Raw genomic sequence first — 18645 nt, forward strand, 5'->3', positions numbered from 1 at the left:
CTTTTAATTAAATTTGCTAAAAGTAATTTTGAAACTTTTCTTTTTCTGAATTAATTTTTTACCATTACCAATAGAATGTTTCAACAATTTCAACTTATATAAATGTTACCGTTCGTTTTTGTATTGTTTTATTCGTTTTGATCGTTTTATATGCTGAATGGAGAAGTATTGTGATATCTAATGTATTATCAAATATGTATTGTTTATTCTACCTGATTTTTTAGAAATCTGAAATAATCATAATAACATTAATGTAAATTTGTTGCATTCTCTTAATCTTGATATATATATATATGATATATGATGCATTCAAGATGGACTTTGATATGACATTATAGTCCCTTTGAATTGAAAACGACACGTCGTTCAAATTATATTTATCATGAACTTGCTCTTGCTTCTTTGATTCACACCAACATTTCGACGCGTCGCATTTTTCAAACCTGGACTGAATCATACTCTTGCACTCAACTTACCTCCTCGTCTTCCTCTTTTTCTCCCGAATCCTCTGTGTTCATAATTTAGGTATCGTTCTCAACGAGCAAAATCTTTAATCCACTGCATAAAGACAATGCCAATGAAGACAATCAATCTCAAAAGTACAAAATTGAATTCTAATTCAACAAATTTGCTTCACTCAGAATGTTAAACCTTATCATTCAATAGTTTCACTCCAGAAATTTGTTTCCATTTTACAGTTCACTCGCCGTTTCCCTTCAATTGATTGATTATTTGTTAATCGCAAGTCTTGGCCGCTTACAGTAGAGACACTGTACTGCTACTTTGTAAGGGAACTGTCTTCTCGATGTGAAAGATGATTGGCTTTGGTCTTCTTCATAAAGACACTTTTGAGCTTTCAGAGTGTTATTTAGCCGCTGGATTGTGTACTTTGCATATATTTTGGCAGAGGAAAGAATCTTTAGGACAAAGGGAGGTTGGGGAAGCTTTTGATTGACTTGACTTTGAAAAGGGTTAGTGAATGCGTTTGCATTGTCGTATTCTATTGATGAACATACGGAACAGTGTACGCGGGAGGATAAAAGGAACTGTTTTTCAAAATGGGTTTTACAGGTATGCTGATTTGCTCTTGAGGAGAAGAAATTTGCATTGTTCTGCTTCAGCTTTTGCCATGGCTGATCATTTCTTGGAAGTTTCTCTTCCGCCTTCGGTTGAGCAGTTTCTTCTTCATATATGTAAGCTACATGATCAGCCACTGCCGGATACTGAAGTGCTACGGGCGTTAGCTTCAGTGGGGGAAGTAGCTGCTCTTGATGCCCTCCATAAGATCTCCTGTAGCACTGTAAGGAACCTTAGCGGTTTTATTCTGCATTTGGTTCGTAAGGATTCTTGTGCTTCTCCTCAGAACAAGATGGTTCGTGTTTCTCCTCATCAGAGTCCTTCTTCCTCTTGTCCTGTTTCTCAGCTTCAGAGTCCTTCAACTTGCTCTGTTTCTTTGCATCAAAGTCCTTCAACATTCTCTGTTTGTAGCGGCCAAGGTTCTTTGTTTTCCCTTTTTAGTGCCTCTGTTTTCGCTATTCTGATATAAGCATTCTTCCTACTCGTATGTTTGTTCTTAGAATCTTGCTGTTTTAGCATGATTTTATTTGTTTGGTCCCCAGATATTGGAATATTGTGCCAGTTGTTTATATTGACTACTTTTTGTAGGGCTAGGAACTGCTGAGAATGCAAGCTTACAGCCACCAACTCCAGAAAAGTCTGGAAGCTTTTCATCTTCGGTTTTGGACAGAGCAAGGATTTCGCAATTTGTGGCTTTGGGAGAACTTGAGTTTAGAAAGGCATTTTTATTATTGAGTTACATTGGAGGGTACACAATTTCTTTCAGTTATATTTGTTGTTGTGCTATTTTATATTGCTCTATGATGAAAATGACAGTTTCACCCCTTAATTCTTGTAGAGAAAGCCTTGAAAGGGTCACAACAGCAGACCAAATTCAAAGTCTAAGCCAATTAACGATGGAAAAATTTGAGGACGAAGTTTGGAAAATATTTGGTAAAAAATATGTTACAAATGAAGAACGACGAGTGGTAAATTTGATTATCATTTCCAATTGCTGTATGATTATGTTCTTTGATGCAAAAACAGCATGAGGAGATAAAAGTACAAACTGCCTTTCTTTCTAAAAGAGGTGCTTCTAGCTTTCAAAACAGATATCTCGATTGGGTGCTAAATGATCAATGGACCAACTACTAAAATGAAGTCAGAAGGTTCTGGCTTTTAATTGACTGCATGGAATTCTACTTTTAAAAATCAATGTTGTGTGTGTGTTTTGTTTGAGGGGTTCCAAAATTTCATTGATTAATGAAATGAATAGATCACCTATGATAAATTACAAGAAAGATTGCCAATTGCGTGATAAATGTTGTGGAAGTCTAGAATGTCAGACAAATCAAAGGCCATGGTCTTGCTTTCCTTCTATCTCTAAATTTTTCAATTGGGCAAGGCATGGATCCCCCATGTCATTTTTCCCTCTGTTACCTCTTTTAAAGCTTTGGAGTCCCCAGTTCTGTGGGCCTTGACCTCCCTCCTTATCGCTTTCAATTTTAAGTGTGCATTCTGAAAGTGAAGTTTCACATCTTCGATGATCTTTATTTGTCACTACTTTCATTTTTCCTACATGATGGGAGTTATTGAGCTTGAGCTCATCTTTCATCGGAGAATCATAGATGCAAACCAGGCACAAATTCTCAGCCAAAAATTAGAGTCAATGATTTATAAGGTTACAACTAACTGTTATTCAAGGCTATTTTGAATAATAAACCAGCTTCCATTTCATTAAATGAACGTATAAAAGAATGGTTGGGACTATAAAGTAAAAAAGAAAAGCCTGAATACAACCCAGTCTGAGATGTGATTTTATTGGTAGATCACATTGTTGAAAAAGAGACCATGGCTACTTTATGGGAACCAGGTTGAACGGTATTGATTTTGTAATTATCAGAACCTAATTTTGATGAACGTTTTGTTTTGTGAATCGTTAGTTGGTTAGGCTGGGAACTTGTTTCTGTGACTCATTCTGAGGTGTGAAACTTGTCTTTTTTTATCTATTCTCTATCTTTCTCAGTCTCTCCCTTCCTATCTCGTGCAGTATGTTGATTGGGATCGTAGGAAAACACACATTTACCACTGTCATGTTGCTTTGGATGGGAGTTGCAGGTTCAAGGTCAGTGTACTTCAGTAAACAATCATGGATAATATTGCTCATATGACACAACTACAATTTTTAAGTCATTGATATCCCCCTAGATAATATTCTGAAATGATAAACTATAAATCTTCGTTTTTCTATTCAGATTTTTGCAGCACAAAGATATAATTTTAAAGTATTGATCAGAAATTAAATTTACTGCAACATGGGCTTAAGTTTCTGAGTTCAGTAGGTATACAACATGGTATCGGAACAGGTCTTGTATTCAAACATCTGTTTCCTCCCTAATTAATTGTTTTATAACTATTTGTTGGATCTCATGTAAACTTTTAAGCCCACAAGTAATGGGTTTTATAGTATTGTTAAAAGATTAAATTTACCATCAAGTTAAGCATTGGTCTTTGGTTCAATGGTGATTTTACAATGCAGACAACAACAATATGTGGATAAAAATCTTGACTTGAGGGCTCTTTTGGTTTCTGCTAAAAAGCACGTAAAACTGGCAGGTTCAAGGTGCAAAGGTTGAACTTTGTCATGGGAATAATTGTATTTGTATATATTGGAAAGAAATATTTTAGAAAAGTTGTACCTCACAAAAGATAATCAAGAATCTCTCTGAGTGCATTTATCCAACTTTTAGTGAACTTTCTCTCTCTTTAGAATTTCCTCCATGCTTGCTTGATTACTAATTTTTGAGCCCACAAGAATTACAGGACTTGCATGTGAGATTAATTGTGAAGGTAAAAGAGGAGGTTGGGATTCTTTTCTATTTACTGTTATCTTGCATGTCAAACCTTTACCTGAAGTTGGCCCAGGTGACTACTTGGCAGATCCGCTCTCACCAAGATGAGTGATCACTGACCTCCAAAATCTCACATGTTAGCCTATGCTACCAAATTCTAAATTAGTTAGGAAGAAATAAGAATAACGTGGATGTAGTTTCACTACTATCAACGTAGTTATGGGTACATTGACTGTATGAAGAAGCCGGGAAGAAGTAATCATAAAACTATCAATGCCATGCCACATCTCTGGATTCTTAACTTTTGGTAGATAACCCCAAGTCTTATATGTCTAAAGACGAAGGTGAGGTGTGCATACTAGATATTATACAGACTAAATATGTAGAGCAACATTATGTATATGTCTAAATATTCGGAGGGTTTTTCTGCTGGTAAAACTCCTCTTTTTTTATTCCCTTCAATCTTCACCTCTTGTATAAGATCTTCACTATAGTTGTGGGTACATAAGTCGAAGTAATTTTAAAACTATCAATGCTATGCGCATCTCCGAATTCATAACTTTTGGTTGATAACCCCAAATGTTATATGTCTAAAGAGGGAGGTGAGTTGTGTATACTAGTCATTAGATAGACTAGATATATATAGAACAACCATATATATGTTTAAATAGTCGGAGGGTACTTTTTTTTTGCTGATAAAAACCTCTTTTTTTTATTCCCTTCTTTCTTCACCTCTTTGTATAAGATAATAGCAGTGGGTACAACATTGACAGTTCGAGAACTCTCAAGTTGAAGTAACTATGAAAATTGTTTGTATTGTAGAGAACCAAATAGTTGGTAATGGGAGGTGTGTTACTAGAAATAATAGACAAATTAACCATCATGGGTTGACCTAGTAGTTAGAAGAGACTGATGGGAGGTGTGTTTACTAAAAATAATATATACAAGTTAACTATAATGGGTTGGCCTAGTAGTTAAAGGGAGATAATCTCAATAAAATGGCTAAGAGGTTTGGTCAACTACTTAGGAATTAATTTCTTATGACTATCCTACTGATCAGGGTGCTTTGGGGGTGTCAACCTAGTTGAGATGTCCGGGTGGACCTACTGATACTCTCTCTCTTCCCCATTATTGGCTTCCCTATTATTCTCATTGTATAGCTCTCTTGGACTTTAAGTTTATTAATAATAAAGAAGCCTGTCTCCTTGTAAAAAAAAACAAAGAAATTTCCTACGATTTTCTTTGAGACCAAAATGTTGTAAGGTAAGGTAAGTTGTTTTATGAGATTAGTCGTGATGTGTGTAAGCTGACAAGACACTCACAAATATCCAAATATATGTATAGATAGATAGATAAATTATATAGAGCTACATCATAGATATGTCTAAAAAAAGGGTTTCATGTAGGGTAATTATGAAGTTCGATACCATTCCTTTGGCATGTAGTGCATCTTCTTTCTTTACTAAGCTTAGCTTTAACTTAACTGGCATGGAGTTTTAGCAGACACTAAATGATGCTAATCTTTCTTCTATAAATTTGTTCTTTTATCTTCCTCTTTTCTCCTTTAGCATTGCTGATTGAGATGGATGGACTGTATTGAAATAGATAGCCAACTTACTCAGTGCACCAAACCAAAATTCAGGAATCTTAGACATTCTCAGTGTGTACAACTCTTTTTTCTCCACAGGAATGGCTTTATACCAACCCTCTATATTTATACATGCTGTATGCAACAAAAAATTATTTGCTATTGTGTGAGTTGAATATTATCGGCAATGTCATTCACTGTTGTTGAAGAAGTTTTTGAGTTGCAGTTTCACTATAATTTGTCAGGGTCCCTTTTTGAACAATACAAAAACTCATCTGCAAAGGGTTTTAGGTGATGACAATGTTTTGATGGTCAAGTTTGCTGAAGACAAATCTGATACACCATTGTCAAACCATTCTGGTGGTTCCTTTTATGCTTATAGCAAGATTGCTAGAGATGGCATTCTTCTTGGATTGCGTCGATACCATTTTTTTGGTAAGTCTTTTTGATGCTTACAAACGAATTCCTTTGTTGTGCTTGTTTCTACACTCACCATTAAAAGTAAAGAGGCATTCCAGAAAACTTTTTTCAAATTATCATTGTTTGTTGCATCATGCATTGCAGCTTTCTTCCCGGATAATCAGATTGGGTTCAATGGTTAATTACATACATGAAAATCCAATGTGTATTACTAGCTAGTTAAATCTATTATCATAGACTTGGTTGTTTGTCAATATCTTTTTGTCATTGCACATGCATTAATATTACCTACTCGTGCTCTCCCTGGCAATATACTGTTGTCCACAATTCAATACACGTGCAATGGCATCAATACATTAGTAGAATGGGCCAAGGTCTTTGAGACAAATTGCCCTTTAGCTTTTCTATCTTCGCAGCTTATGCAGTATTTTTGCTACTGTCTGCATGTCATATTCTCATCAGACAAATGATTGAGTTTCAACATTTTAACATCACTTTTTGTTGCTATTACTGACTTGATCATTTTCTTATGTTTTTGTATATGCGTGTTGGGCTATTTTTTTCTTACTATATTTGTGTATATGGAATAGTTTTCAAAGATGGTGGGAAGGAGGAAAAAAAGAAGAATCCAACCACATCAGCTGTGAAGTGCTATTTTGTTCGAATGGAGTCAGATGCGTATATTGATAAGATTGAACCTTATAAATTATCAAATAGAACAGTTTTTGAAGCAAGGAGTCTTTTCATGCATGCACACATGGTGTCTAGTATAGCAAGCTACATGGCTAGGTATGCTGGCTATAGGACTTCTTATATTTTTTCTAGCAACTTCTATGTTATTGTCCTGAACGTTCTTAATTAATACTTATATTTTTATTTTGTAGGTTTTCACTCATTCTGTCGAAGACCATAAACCTGAAAATTGATTTGTCTACAGTAAATGTTCAAAGAATCGGGGATATACCCTGCAAGGTATGTTATTCTACCACTACTCCTTCTGCCTTCTGGTGGAGAGGAAGGGGTAAAACTGAAAAATGTTAATCTCTCTTATACTCCATCCTTCTCATCGTTATGATTATGGACTTTTTTGCTGCATATTCTATTTATAGCTTCTTATTTTGGTTTTTACCTTGCTGTAGGATATCTATGGCAATGTCATATATAGAGATGGAAAACCTCTTATACATACTGACGGAACAGGATTTATATCAGAGGACTTGGCTTTGGAGTGCCCTATGAATGTATTTAAAGGGCAGGCAAAGCATGATGCTGATCTTAAGGTTTGTGATTTCTTGTTAACTTATAATTAGAGAAAAAGGATAATTTTTTTTTCCAAACTTGATTTGATGTTTCAAATTTTCAATTAAATCAACCTGAAGCTAGAAATTAACAAGGACTTGTTTGGGTGGGAATTTAAAAACAAAAATTTGAAAACAAAGGATTCAAGAAAACAAAGTTGTTTTTTCATGTTTCAGGTATGTGTTTGAAAGTAGATTAAAAAGTTGGATTCTAATTTGAACAATAGTTTAGAGCGTGCTTGATTTGTTCACCAAAAATTTGTTGACAATAAACTATTTACTAATTTATTTATAAACTTTTATGTGTTTAAAAAATAGTACAATTTATAATATTATATAATTTATAATACCAAATTTAAATTAAGAAAATGAAATTGGTTTACAACATGGCATAATGTAGTTATTTATTATTTTTAATGTAATTTTTCTTTTAAAGTTTACAATTTAAAATCTTGATACAAATACAATAGGAAAATTTTGAGAAATAATACATTTTTTATTTTACATTTCAAAAGTAGCACATTTTCAGAAAACTTGTAACTTTGTTTTTCTCGATCAATCTCGGTCAAACCTCGCAAACTGAGATTCTTCACAAATTTTAAGAAACTTTTTCATCATAATTTCTCGGTCCTTTTCAGCCAAGTTTGATACCGAGATTGTTTGTTTGTTTGTTTTTTTAAATTTGAAAATAAAGATATTTATCGAGTGACCAAAATACCCTTGAAAGCCCGAATATGAGATATTCTCACAAACCATAAAACCCCAAACAGTGTGCTCATTTCGATCGAGAAGTATACAAGTTTGCCCCCAAACTCGAACGAATTTCACTGATTTTTCCTCTGCTAAACTTGAAGAACTCATAACCGAACTTCTCAAGGTGAAGTATTTTTAACAACTCCATAGTTTAGGGTTTTTAGCTTATGTTTTCAGTTTTAAGTTTTTAGTTTGAAATTTGAGGCGGATGGAAAACTTTGTAGTTGGTGTTATGATGTAGATGGATGTAGAACATTGTTTTAAGTTAATGCACGTGGTCTCCTTCGATGAATCTCGGCGATTTCATCCATCTGAGTCGAGACCTATGAAATTTCCTTTCTTGCCCCTCCTTTTATATGTTTGAAGGATTGGAGGTCTAACAGTTTAGTAATGTGCAATGCCAACCACTGAAAAAATCTCTACAAATTTACAAATTTCAACAAAGTTCAAGCTCTATGGCTCTTTTTGGAATCCCCATTGCCAAGCTTTCTTCACCACTTAAGATGATCAATATAGTTGTGGATGCATTGACTGTATGAAGAAGTTGAATTATAAAATTGTCAATGCCAATGACACTGCTGATTATTAGCGTCTTTGGTTTCTTCTCCTGTTTAAGATCATCAATGTAGTCGTGGGTACACTGTATGAAGAAGTTGAAGTGATTGTAAAATAATCAATGTCACAGCAGATAAAACACCTCTTGTATAAGAAGTAATCATAAAACCATCTAAGCTGTGTCACATCTCTGAATTACTAACTCATGGTAGAGCTGCCCCTAATCTTGTATGTCTAAAGAGGGAGGGTGAGGTGTGTAGATATCATTGAGACAATAAATAGAGCTACATCTCATATATATGTCTAAAGGGGTACACTGTATATGGTGCTTTTGGGTTAGATCATCAATTTAGTAGTAGGTAGGGTACTTTGATTGAATAAAGAAGTGATCATTAAAGGGTCGCTTGGAGTACAAACTATTTTAAAAGTATAATAAACACCTCTTGCTACATTAAATATTATTTAAAAGTTTCCAATTCGCTACAGTAAACACTATTTTAAAACTTTCATTTGCTACAACTTTTACTATTTTACATTCATAAAATAATCTACCCCAAACACAAACTATTGTACTCCGACTATAATAACCAACTTTTTGCTCCAATACCCCCCAAGACTATCAATGCCAGACTTGTATAATATCTTCAACACCATATGCATAGAGCTATACTTCATAGCTCCAAGAAGTTATGAAGTATAGGGTGTTGTGAATTTCTGGGATCCACAGTGTAAGAAGCTGAAAAGGTATAAAATTGATGTTTTTTTAATAATGAGACCCACAAACTTCTTGAGTCAAACGAATTGTGGAATTTACATCCCTTTCTTCGCAACTCCTACCTCTCAATTCCTTGGGCCAAACACACTTGAAAAAGTTGATTTTTAGAAAAGACACTTCCATGCTCACATAAAATCTTTTTTCCTGAAGAGTAGGAGATAATCCTTTTTGGCTAGAAGCATAGCCCAAAAAAATATTTTTCTTAGCCCAAGCTCTCGCATAATAATCTAGTTTCGACCAAAAACCTTCTACGTTGTCTTCTTTGCATAATGATGTTTCTTCCCTTGCTCACATTTTTTAATGGTTATATTTTTCCAAAGAGTAAATTCGTTTGATGTTTATATTACAGGCTATATGGCAGAGAATTCCTGCTTTTGAAGGATTTCAGAATAAGACTTTGCAACTAACACTTCCAGGACTTGAATTGCGAGAACCAGTATGTGTATCTTGATTTTCTGTTTAGTTTCTATTGAATGTGTGGAGTTTATTTTTATGTGGTCACTTACCTTTATGTTATTCTGTTTCTGTTGGAAGCCCTTGCTGATTCAGTTCCGACTTTTTTACAATGGCCTTGCTGTTAAGGGAACATTTCTATTGAATAAACAGGTATAGTTTTCTAGTTCAAGAGGAGCATGAATTTTTTTTTTTTTTTTTTTTTGACATCCATCTTGCTCATAAGTTTTGTGGTAATGATTCTAATTCATCACGATCAGTTCTTGCCTCGTGAATATGATGTCTCTTTCACCTTGTATGATTGTTAATTTCAGTACCCAGAAGAAGTGATCATGGTGCTTTGCATTCCAATTTCATATTCATGGTTACTTTTGCACTGTTCCAGAATATCCCCATGGGGTAAAAAGTCGATTTACATGAAAATATGATCACTGGGGTTTGTAAATATGTCAGACAAATAATTGGTGTTTCCATTTAGAAAACCTACTTTGGCGCTCTATCATTATTCATTCCTAGTAATTTGGGGCGGAGAAAAGATTGCCATTCTTTTTGTTCTATCTTTATTTTTTGAGAAATTGGGGTGTCTACGTCTGCAACCTGAATGTCTATCTTTAATTTTCGTAAGTGTGTTGAGTTACAGCTGCAGTATTACATACAGCAGTGGAGTTATGTGTTGGTCATGCGGCTCACCAATCAGTTTTTGTATAGGGTTTAGTATAGCTGTTTATCCATGGGTATGGTGTTTCCTGACGTCTTCATGTTTTTTTAAAACCGTTGAATGCTGCACCATCAGTATCTTCTGTTTGGAACTCCAGTGTTTTTTAGTCTCGCAAATAAAGAGATAAAAAGGGTCTTCATGTTTCATAATGTGAAATCGGATGATTTTATTACTCTAAATTTTTTTAAACCGTTGAATGATTTTATCAGTCTAATGCAATTAGAAAACTCCCCCCCTCCTATTTGTATCAATGTGATTTTCTTATGGAATAAATGTCTCTGCTATCTTTAATTCTACTGTTTCTTGTTACTCATTGTTGGTTAACTTAAAAATTTCAGCTTCCTCCTAGGACAATTCAAATCCGCGATTCTATGATCAAAGTTGAAATAGATCCAGATCTTGAAAATTTTGAAACAGAGAATTCACTGGAGTTAGTAGGGACCAGGTATCCAACATTTTATTTTCTTTTTCCCTATTTTGCTTTTGGCATGCTATTGGAGTTAAATGCCAGTTTCCTTCCAACTTGCATTATGTACATACTCAGGGAAAAATGGAATGCTCAACTCTTGTTTCTGATGAAAGTAGCTTAACTTGAGGGTGTATGGAATATTTGGTATAGTTACCAATTATAGTGTATTAATTCCTAGAGAGTTGCATTTTCTTTATATGAAGTTGCATAAGGTTTCTAACTTCTGCTACCTGCAGCTCTAGGGACCTGATCTTCTTATGAGAGAAGATGATAATTTTATTATTATTTTGTATTAGATGACTGCATCTGCAGATCCATTGGAAATAGGAAATTTATGTTTGAGGATCATTAAAAGAAAAAAAAGAGAGGAATTTGGTTCTGCTTGCAAAGAATTACTATTATTATTGTTGTCACAATTAATTATTTGATTTTATTTTCTTTAACAAAATGCTTCGTGATTTTTTATGTTGGTGCATATCAACCAATGGTGGTTGCTAGTCTCTTTAAGGTCTTCTTGCAAGTTCCCCTGCAATTACTTGTATTTACCTTCAAAGAGTTTCTGTTAATGTGGCATTTTTCTTTCTCTAATCATCTGTCAGTAATCCCCCGAAGAGGACATTTCTTTCAAGAAATTTAATAGCACTGTTGAACTATGGAGGTGTCCCAAGAGAGTACTTCATGAATATCCTTGTGGATGCTTTAAAAGATGTTCAGGGTGTTTTCTCCAGTAAGCGTGCAGCTTTAAGAGGTATTAATTGTATTGAGCTGGTTTCTTTTCATCTCTTTCAAAATACTCTCACTTATTTATTGTTCATGCTCTCTCTCGGTCCTGGTTGGTCTCTTGCAGTTTCCATTAACAATGGTGAAATGGATGACTTTCTAGTTGCAAGAATGATTTTAGCTGGCATTCCTCTTGATGAATCATATTTGCAATATCGGCTATCTGTGCTATTGAAGGAGGAGAAAAAGAGCTTGAAAAGCGGAAGACTTCACGTGCCTGAATGTTATTATTTAATGGGGACAGTCGATCCCACATTTACACTTGAAAGCGGCGAAGTCTGTGTTATCCTGTATGTATTACATGCATGATATTTCAATTAGTTTTACTTAATTCCATGAAAGCATTGAGTGCAAACGTTATAATATGTTCACAATTCATCTTCATGGCTACTAGATGAGAAGAGTGGAACGAGGATAAATATACAAGTACAGGAGAAAAACTGATTGTCATGGTTTTCACGATAGTAGACGTAGACCTACGTTCCACGTTCTTATGATGTTCAAAAGGTTTAAAAAATATTAATTCAAGTTTATATAAATCATAATATCTTAATGCTATTCACTCAATTGACAAGCAAACATCTGAGAAATAGGATAGGATGGTAAGACTCATGGTAATTTACTCGTGTTACTGACAATCCCTGCTTTCGTTTTGTTTTCCCCCCCTTTTTCGCACTTGTAAATTGGTATTAACGTGTCTATTTTCTCCCTCCAATTAGTGAGAATGGACAAATCAACGGGAAGGTTCTTGTTTATCGCAATCCTGGTCTACATTTTGGTGATATCCATGTTTTAACAGCTAAATATGTGGAGAAGTTAGTACCTGTTGTTGGAAATGCGAAATATGCCATATTCTTTTCCAGTAAGGGTCCCCGTTCAGTAGCTGATGAAATAGCAGGTGGTGATTTTGACGGTGATATGTACTGGGTTTCCAGAAATTCACAGGTTATTGAACATTAAAACTTCTGGCCTCAAAGTTCTATTACCTGAATTTGGTTTCGTCAACTTACAAATGTGAACCTATTGGCTATTAGTTCAATGGTTTCATGGATGTTTTATTTATTGGGTATGTTTTGTCATATTTTCTGCTCAGTGTTTGGTTAAAAATTGTTCTGACTTCACTTAGTATAGAGTGTATGTACACATTTTAGCTTGATGTTCACGCAATCACGCAGGCCTTTTAAGCGTATGAGTTCTGCTTAATTAGTTCTATGGTTTCTTTTGTCAGTATCTTTTATTCTTGGATCGATGGTTTCTGATTCATGTCTTAGTTCAAACTTTAATTTCTGGAAAACAAATTATTTCCACATTCATTATAATTATTGAGTCCCTGCCTACCCATATACTGATTTCTTTATTTTCTATTTCTTTTTTTGAGTTTTTTCAGTTGTTAGAGTATTTCAGACCATGTGAACCATGGAGGCCAAGTCCTTCAACTGAAGTAGTTACAAATAAAAAGCCGAAAGAATTTTCTGCCGACGAGTTGGAGAACGAGCTATTTAAACTGTTCTTGTCTACTAGGTTTCAGCCAAGGTTATGTGATTTGTCCACTTTTTTGGTCCGTCAAAATTTCATTGTTATTTTTCTTAAGCGGGTGGTGTGTTATTTCATACTTTGACTGACATGGAGTTTTCCAATAATTTTTCTCTGGTATGCTCAGTTATGCAAAGAGTGTTGCAGCTGATAACTGGTTGGCATTGATGGATCAGTTCCTAATGTTGGGTGAAGAGCGTAAAGAAGAAAGAAATTGTATAAGGGCTAAGATTCTGCAGTTGATCAATATATATTATGATGCTTTAGATGCACCTAAAAAAGGCGGGAAGAAGGTCAGTTCTACCTACATAGGGTTTCCTGTCTCTTCTTTATAATTTTGTTAATTGTGTGTAATACTATTTTTGTTCTCCAAAGATTTCCTAGGAAACAATACTCGATTTGGAATTAGTTATTAAGCAAGTTGTTAACTAGGAGCCAAGGAGGTTCATCATGGTTGGCACTTATTTCTCGAACTACCCAACATGGAACTTGTTCGAATCTGCCTTGGTAGTCACAACTCTGATTTCTTTTAATAAGAAATATTCTGATTTTTATTTTTATTAGGGAAATAAGGTGATAAAAATTGGATACTGATCTGAAATTCATAAATACAAATAGAAACACAAATGTATTACTTTTTCAAAGTAAATTATAGAAGGTTGCACATGCAGATGCTTCGTCCTCTTCCAAGACTGTGTTAGGATCCCGTATATTAGAACACAGCAAAACACGTAGATAACTAGTAAGGTACTAGATAACTAGGACACTTTTCTAACCTCCAAAAAGGGGCATAATGTAAGGTACTAGATAAGAATATATTAGTATGATATTAGTAGTAAGGAGTATTGAGGTAATTAGTAGGAAGTTAGTTACTTACCTAATCTTCTTGTAAATAGGAGGGTGAGTGAGGAGGCATATGTTGAGTGGTTTAAGGCTTGGGTTCACTCAAGAGGGAGGTTCTAAGTACCTTGAACTTTATTTATCTTGTATTTCTTCGTAGTTATATTTCAATATATCCCAATATATTCAAATCTTATTTGAATTAGGAAGAATCCTAGCACATCTCTTCAAGCATGGAACAAACACTTCCCACTCCATTAGAGAGAGCTTTCTTGTCATCTCTATGAAATGAGAGAAAACCATTGGTTCATCGTTAAAGAAAGTTTTTTTCCACCTGAAATGTGCCTCCCTCCCGTGTTCTTGCAACATCCCTAGATTCAACGCTTTGTTTTGTATTGGTATATATATATACATAGCACAAAGCACATTGCTCTTTGATCCATGGCTGTTGATGTGTTTGATGATAGATTGAAGTTCCAAAACACCTGAAGGCAGGAACTTTACCTCATTTTATGGAAAGGGGAAAAAATTCATATGTTTCAACTTCAATTCTTGGACAAATTTTTGACACCGCTAACATGTATCAAGAAGAAGTGCCAAACATTGGTTAGTGCTTTAATATCATATAATTACCATGTTAAAGTTCACTTAATAACAAGGGAACAGATTCTGCTTTAAGGCTCCTAATGCATCTTTTTACTACATTGATTCAGAGGTTCAAAAACTTCCTTGCTTTGAAGAGGAACTGCCCGAATATATCTTCATGAAGTGGAAGTTTCTCTATGAGTTGTATAGAAAAGACATGGTGGACGCCATGCAGCTCGATCCCGATGCCAAAAACATAGCTGCTGAAGCCACAATTAAGAAGTACAAGGAGGTAACTTCATAATCCAGTGATCAACAGTTCTACAAACTGATTAATTGTGCTAGCTTACTGGTTAAAATACCATTTCAAAAGTTTGTTTGATTTTAGTTCCTATATTTTCAATTGTCTAATTTTAGGCATTGTTCTTTTCAAAAATCTTAAATTTAGTTCATAAAAGTTATATTTTATCGAAATTGATTAAATAATAACAATATAGTAAGGAAATATAATATGTGAATACATTTTCAAATTTTATGTTAAAGAACACCCTAGATGACAATTCTTTTTTTAAAAATGAACAACATCGTTAGAGACTAAATTTGGACTAAAATTGAACAAACTTAAAGTACAAGTACCAAAGTAAAATCTACTACATCATAAGTAAATGAAGCTGAAAAAGAAAGGGTTTGGAGATATTGGAATATTGTCATATCAGTAACTGAATAAAGAACATCTGTTGCTGTATCATGATTGTTCTTTATTTCTGGGGATATAGATATTGTATGGTGCTGAAGAACTCGAGGGGAGCCCGAGGTCGAATGAGGAGGTTTACCAAGAGGCTCTTGCAATTTATCAAGTTACATATGACCATGCCATGAGCCGCAGTGTGCGCAATTGTGGCTTTGCATGGAAAGTTGCAGGTTCGGCTCTCTTCAAGCTTTATGCTATAAAACATTCTGAAAGAAGCTTTCATTGTCTTCCTTCAGTTATGCGTGAGATATTTAGGTAGATTATGTATTATAATATTATAAGCATAAGTGTATATCAAGATGTAAATAATCTAATTTAAAATCTTATTAGGGGGTTCTCATATAAACATATAATTTAACCTAAATATTTAACATCTTCTAGCTTATTATCCTTTAGTGATATGTATCTAAATTATAGTTTTTCTTTCTTTCCCCATGAGTGTGTGCATCACGTGACCGTAGGGAAAACCTCACACTTCCATCTCATGTGAAAGAAATTCAACTATGTGAACTGTTATAATTATACATAAATTTCTCCCCAACTTCAATTAACAAGAACAATCTCTTTAGGTTTTTGTACTAACTCCTTTTAATCTTACTCTCAAAAGAGAATTTAATTAGATTTATCACACAAACTTAAGTATTTCTAGCTAGGATGACTGAAGATAGAGACACATTTTATTGTACCTGAAGCCAATCATTTCCTTGATTTTTTTCGACTTGGGACATCGTCTGCATGCTTGCATGATTTGGATTATTAGTACTAAATCAAATTATGTTATGGATCAAGTAGTCAAAGTTGTACTGAAAGCAGAAAGGGTGAATTAGGTTCGGTTCTACCTTTTTTTCTTCAATCAAATCTGAAGCCAAAGTGTAAAAGAAAATATAGGAGAAAGGCAAGAAAGCATAAACTTTTTATAAATAGGAAAATTTTTGTAATATGGACAAGTGAGTGACAGCCAAAGCAAGAGTTGATTTGACTTCACTTAAACTAACCACTATACTTCATGCGACGGTCCACAGTTGTGTATGCTTTGTTGTAAAGTTAAATGTTGAGTTCTTAAGTTTATTGATATATTATGTGTTTGTTGGATACATTAGTTGAAATAGTCAAGTATAGACTATGTTTCATTTGTTTAATCCAGTATAACAACTAAATGTAGGAGAATTTGAAGTATACTTCATGGTTACTAGTATATCCATTAAAGTTCTTGTTGGCTCGAGTCACAAGACCTTGTAGTTACTAGTACACTTCAAATCTAAGAAGCACAAACATTTTAGTTTGGCAAGTGTGTTCGTGTCTGACACATGTTTAACACTTAGACACTCCGACACTTGGTCGACATGTATAAGATATTTATTAATGCAACAAATGTATTAGACATGTATAAATTATTTGTTAAGTAGATTAAAAAGATACATGTATAAGAATTTTTGAGCATGAGATACATCAAACTAATTTTGCATATAAATCATTTACTATGAATTTTCTTATAGTATAAGAATTTTCATTTACGTGTCAGACACTTTGTTAATGTTGTGTCATGTCTATTTCTCGTATTTATATCCATAGTTCTTTAACTTTCAATTAGCCTAAGCTTTTGTTAGCTTGAATATTCGAACCACATAGTTATTAATACATTCATAGTTGAATTAAATTATTGTTGGCTTAAAATTAGTTGATATAATAAAAAGTACTAGAGTGGGAAGTAGATTTATTAAAGTTAATTAGAAATGAATTGTCATCACTAGATTGAAGAGTGGCTATGCAATCATTGATCCAAATAAGTCATCCATATGAAAAATAATGGAATTTACTTTTGTCTCAACTTTCCCTTTATTAAAAATAGTGGAAAGGGCTTTTTTTTTTCCCTCCAAGGGGTTGCTTTCTAACTAAAAAGAAAGATGTATAAATAATAGGAGAATGGACTTTTCAATACTTTTTACTTAGATGCATAGAATGCCACAAGTTACATTATATTCCATTGAATATACTGGAAGGCATCGAGTTGGTCATAATTGATTGTAGTAAGATTTGTTAAGTTATATATTAGCGTGTAGAATTGAACTGCTTCTCAGAGAAATTGGTGATTTTATTGGAAGTTGAAATCTTGATGTAGTTGTTTATAAATGTGCATTTTCTAAGACAGATAAATATTATCAAATAAAGTGTAGAAATTTAAGAACATATACTACTTCATGTGTAATTTTAAGTTCAAGATATTTTATTGAATAGTTTATGAAACGTTTTAATTTTGGAAGATAAATAAACAAAGAAGATATAAATTGTCCAAAAGAGTTGTTGGTAGGAGACATGAGTAATTGCTTTAAGCACGTGAATAAGAGTTGTCACCTTGTTGTGTTGTTATATGATGGAACTCCTCAAATTGGATTATTCAATTTCAAAAATATCTCATTCCATTTTAATTTCTACAAGCTCCAATTAATCTATTAATCAACTAATTAATCTATTAATCAACTAATAACTAATTAATATTAATATTTGATTTTCCAACCACCGTCCACTTGCCGCAGCCTCGCCTGGATTCTTAACTTTCACGCCGCCGGCGACCACCACATGCCACGTGGCTTTCATTTTCTTTATTAAGAACGTGTACAAATTTAATATTAAAATATAATCTTATTTCTCGATTAAATAAATTTAAGTGCGAGTAAAAGATTTGATAGTAATTCACGTTTACTTTGTACTGTGTAATTTTTTTCAAGAGTTTGATTATTGTTTACATTAATATTGTGTTTTGTACTCGTTACTTATAAATGCGAATATTTTATTTTGTATAGTCTCAAATGGAAATTAATCTTAGAGGATATAAATTGTAAGACTTAATCATGTTTAACGGTATAATTTGATATAATTATGTAAGATAAAGGCGGTTGTAGTTTATAAATTTGTTTGGATTCTAATTTAAAAATGTTAATTTTCCAAGTCTTTAGTTAAAGTGATTTTTTTTTTCGTGTGATGAAAAAGGCATATAGTTTTAACTTTTAAACTATTAATTTATTTGAACTTTCATATGTGTTGTATTTAAAAGTGGTTTTTCCCACCTTATAATTAAATTGGGTCAAGATGTGTTTGTGGACCAAAATGTATAAAATTTAAAATAGTACGAGTAGGATATTTTATATTTTTAGTGGAATTTAAAATTTACTAAACTATCAAATCTTGTGAATTGAAATGTTACCAATAATGAATAAGCAA

General features: G+C 33.5%; 1 protein-coding gene across 7 annotated transcripts; it reads left to right on the plus strand.

Annotated features, from left to right (window-relative positions):
- Positions 1 to 793: 793 nt before the first annotated feature.
- Positions 794 to 15854, plus strand: LOC101214455 (probable RNA-dependent RNA polymerase 5). 7 transcript variants are annotated; one of them, XM_031888439.1, is made up of 20 exons: positions 794 to 1300; positions 1424 to 1496; positions 1666 to 1825; positions 1916 to 2045; positions 3107 to 3181; positions 5742 to 5931; positions 6507 to 6705; positions 6801 to 6888; positions 7056 to 7196; positions 9647 to 9733; positions 9832 to 9903; positions 10807 to 10913; positions 11537 to 11685; positions 11785 to 12007; positions 12437 to 12662; positions 13105 to 13250; positions 13378 to 13543; positions 14558 to 14696; positions 14804 to 14967; positions 15452 to 15790. In XM_031888439.1, the coding sequence occupies exons 1-20, from the start codon at positions 980 to 982 to the stop codon at positions 15683 to 15685; spliced, it is 3090 nt and encodes a 1029-aa protein (XP_031744299.1). In that variant the 5' UTR covers positions 794 to 979; the 3' UTR covers positions 15686 to 15790. The 7 variants fall into 7 exon arrangements, with proteins under 7 accessions (XP_031744299.1, XP_011659949.1, XP_031744304.1 ...); XM_011661649.2 differs by having other exon boundaries at positions 853 to 971; positions 1072 to 1496; XM_011661647.2 differs by having other exon boundaries at positions 794 to 1496; positions 15452 to 15854.
- The last annotated feature ends 2791 nt before the right edge of the window (positions 15855 to 18645 follow it).

The sequence above is a fragment of the Cucumis sativus genome, chromosome 1 (genome assembly GCF_000004075.3).
Source record: "Cucumis sativus cultivar 9930 chromosome 1, Cucumber_9930_V3, whole genome shotgun sequence".
Taxonomy (NCBI): domain Eukaryota; kingdom Viridiplantae; phylum Streptophyta; class Magnoliopsida; order Cucurbitales; family Cucurbitaceae; genus Cucumis; species Cucumis sativus.

Excerpts from the sequence above, each read along its gene's own strand:
- LOC101214455 (XM_011661647.2), top strand. The coding sequence starts at position 980 with ATGCGTTTGCATTGTCGTATTCTATTGATGAACATACGGAACAGTGTA. Across the intron at positions 10,914-11,536 it reads CTGGAGTTAGTAGGGACCAG|TAATCCCCCGAAGAGGACAT; the intron begins GTATCCAACATT and ends ATCATCTGTCAG. Across the intron at positions 14,968-15,451 it reads CAATTAAGAAGTACAAGGAG|ATATTGTATGGTGCTGAAGA; the intron begins GTAACTTCATAA and ends CTGGGGATATAG.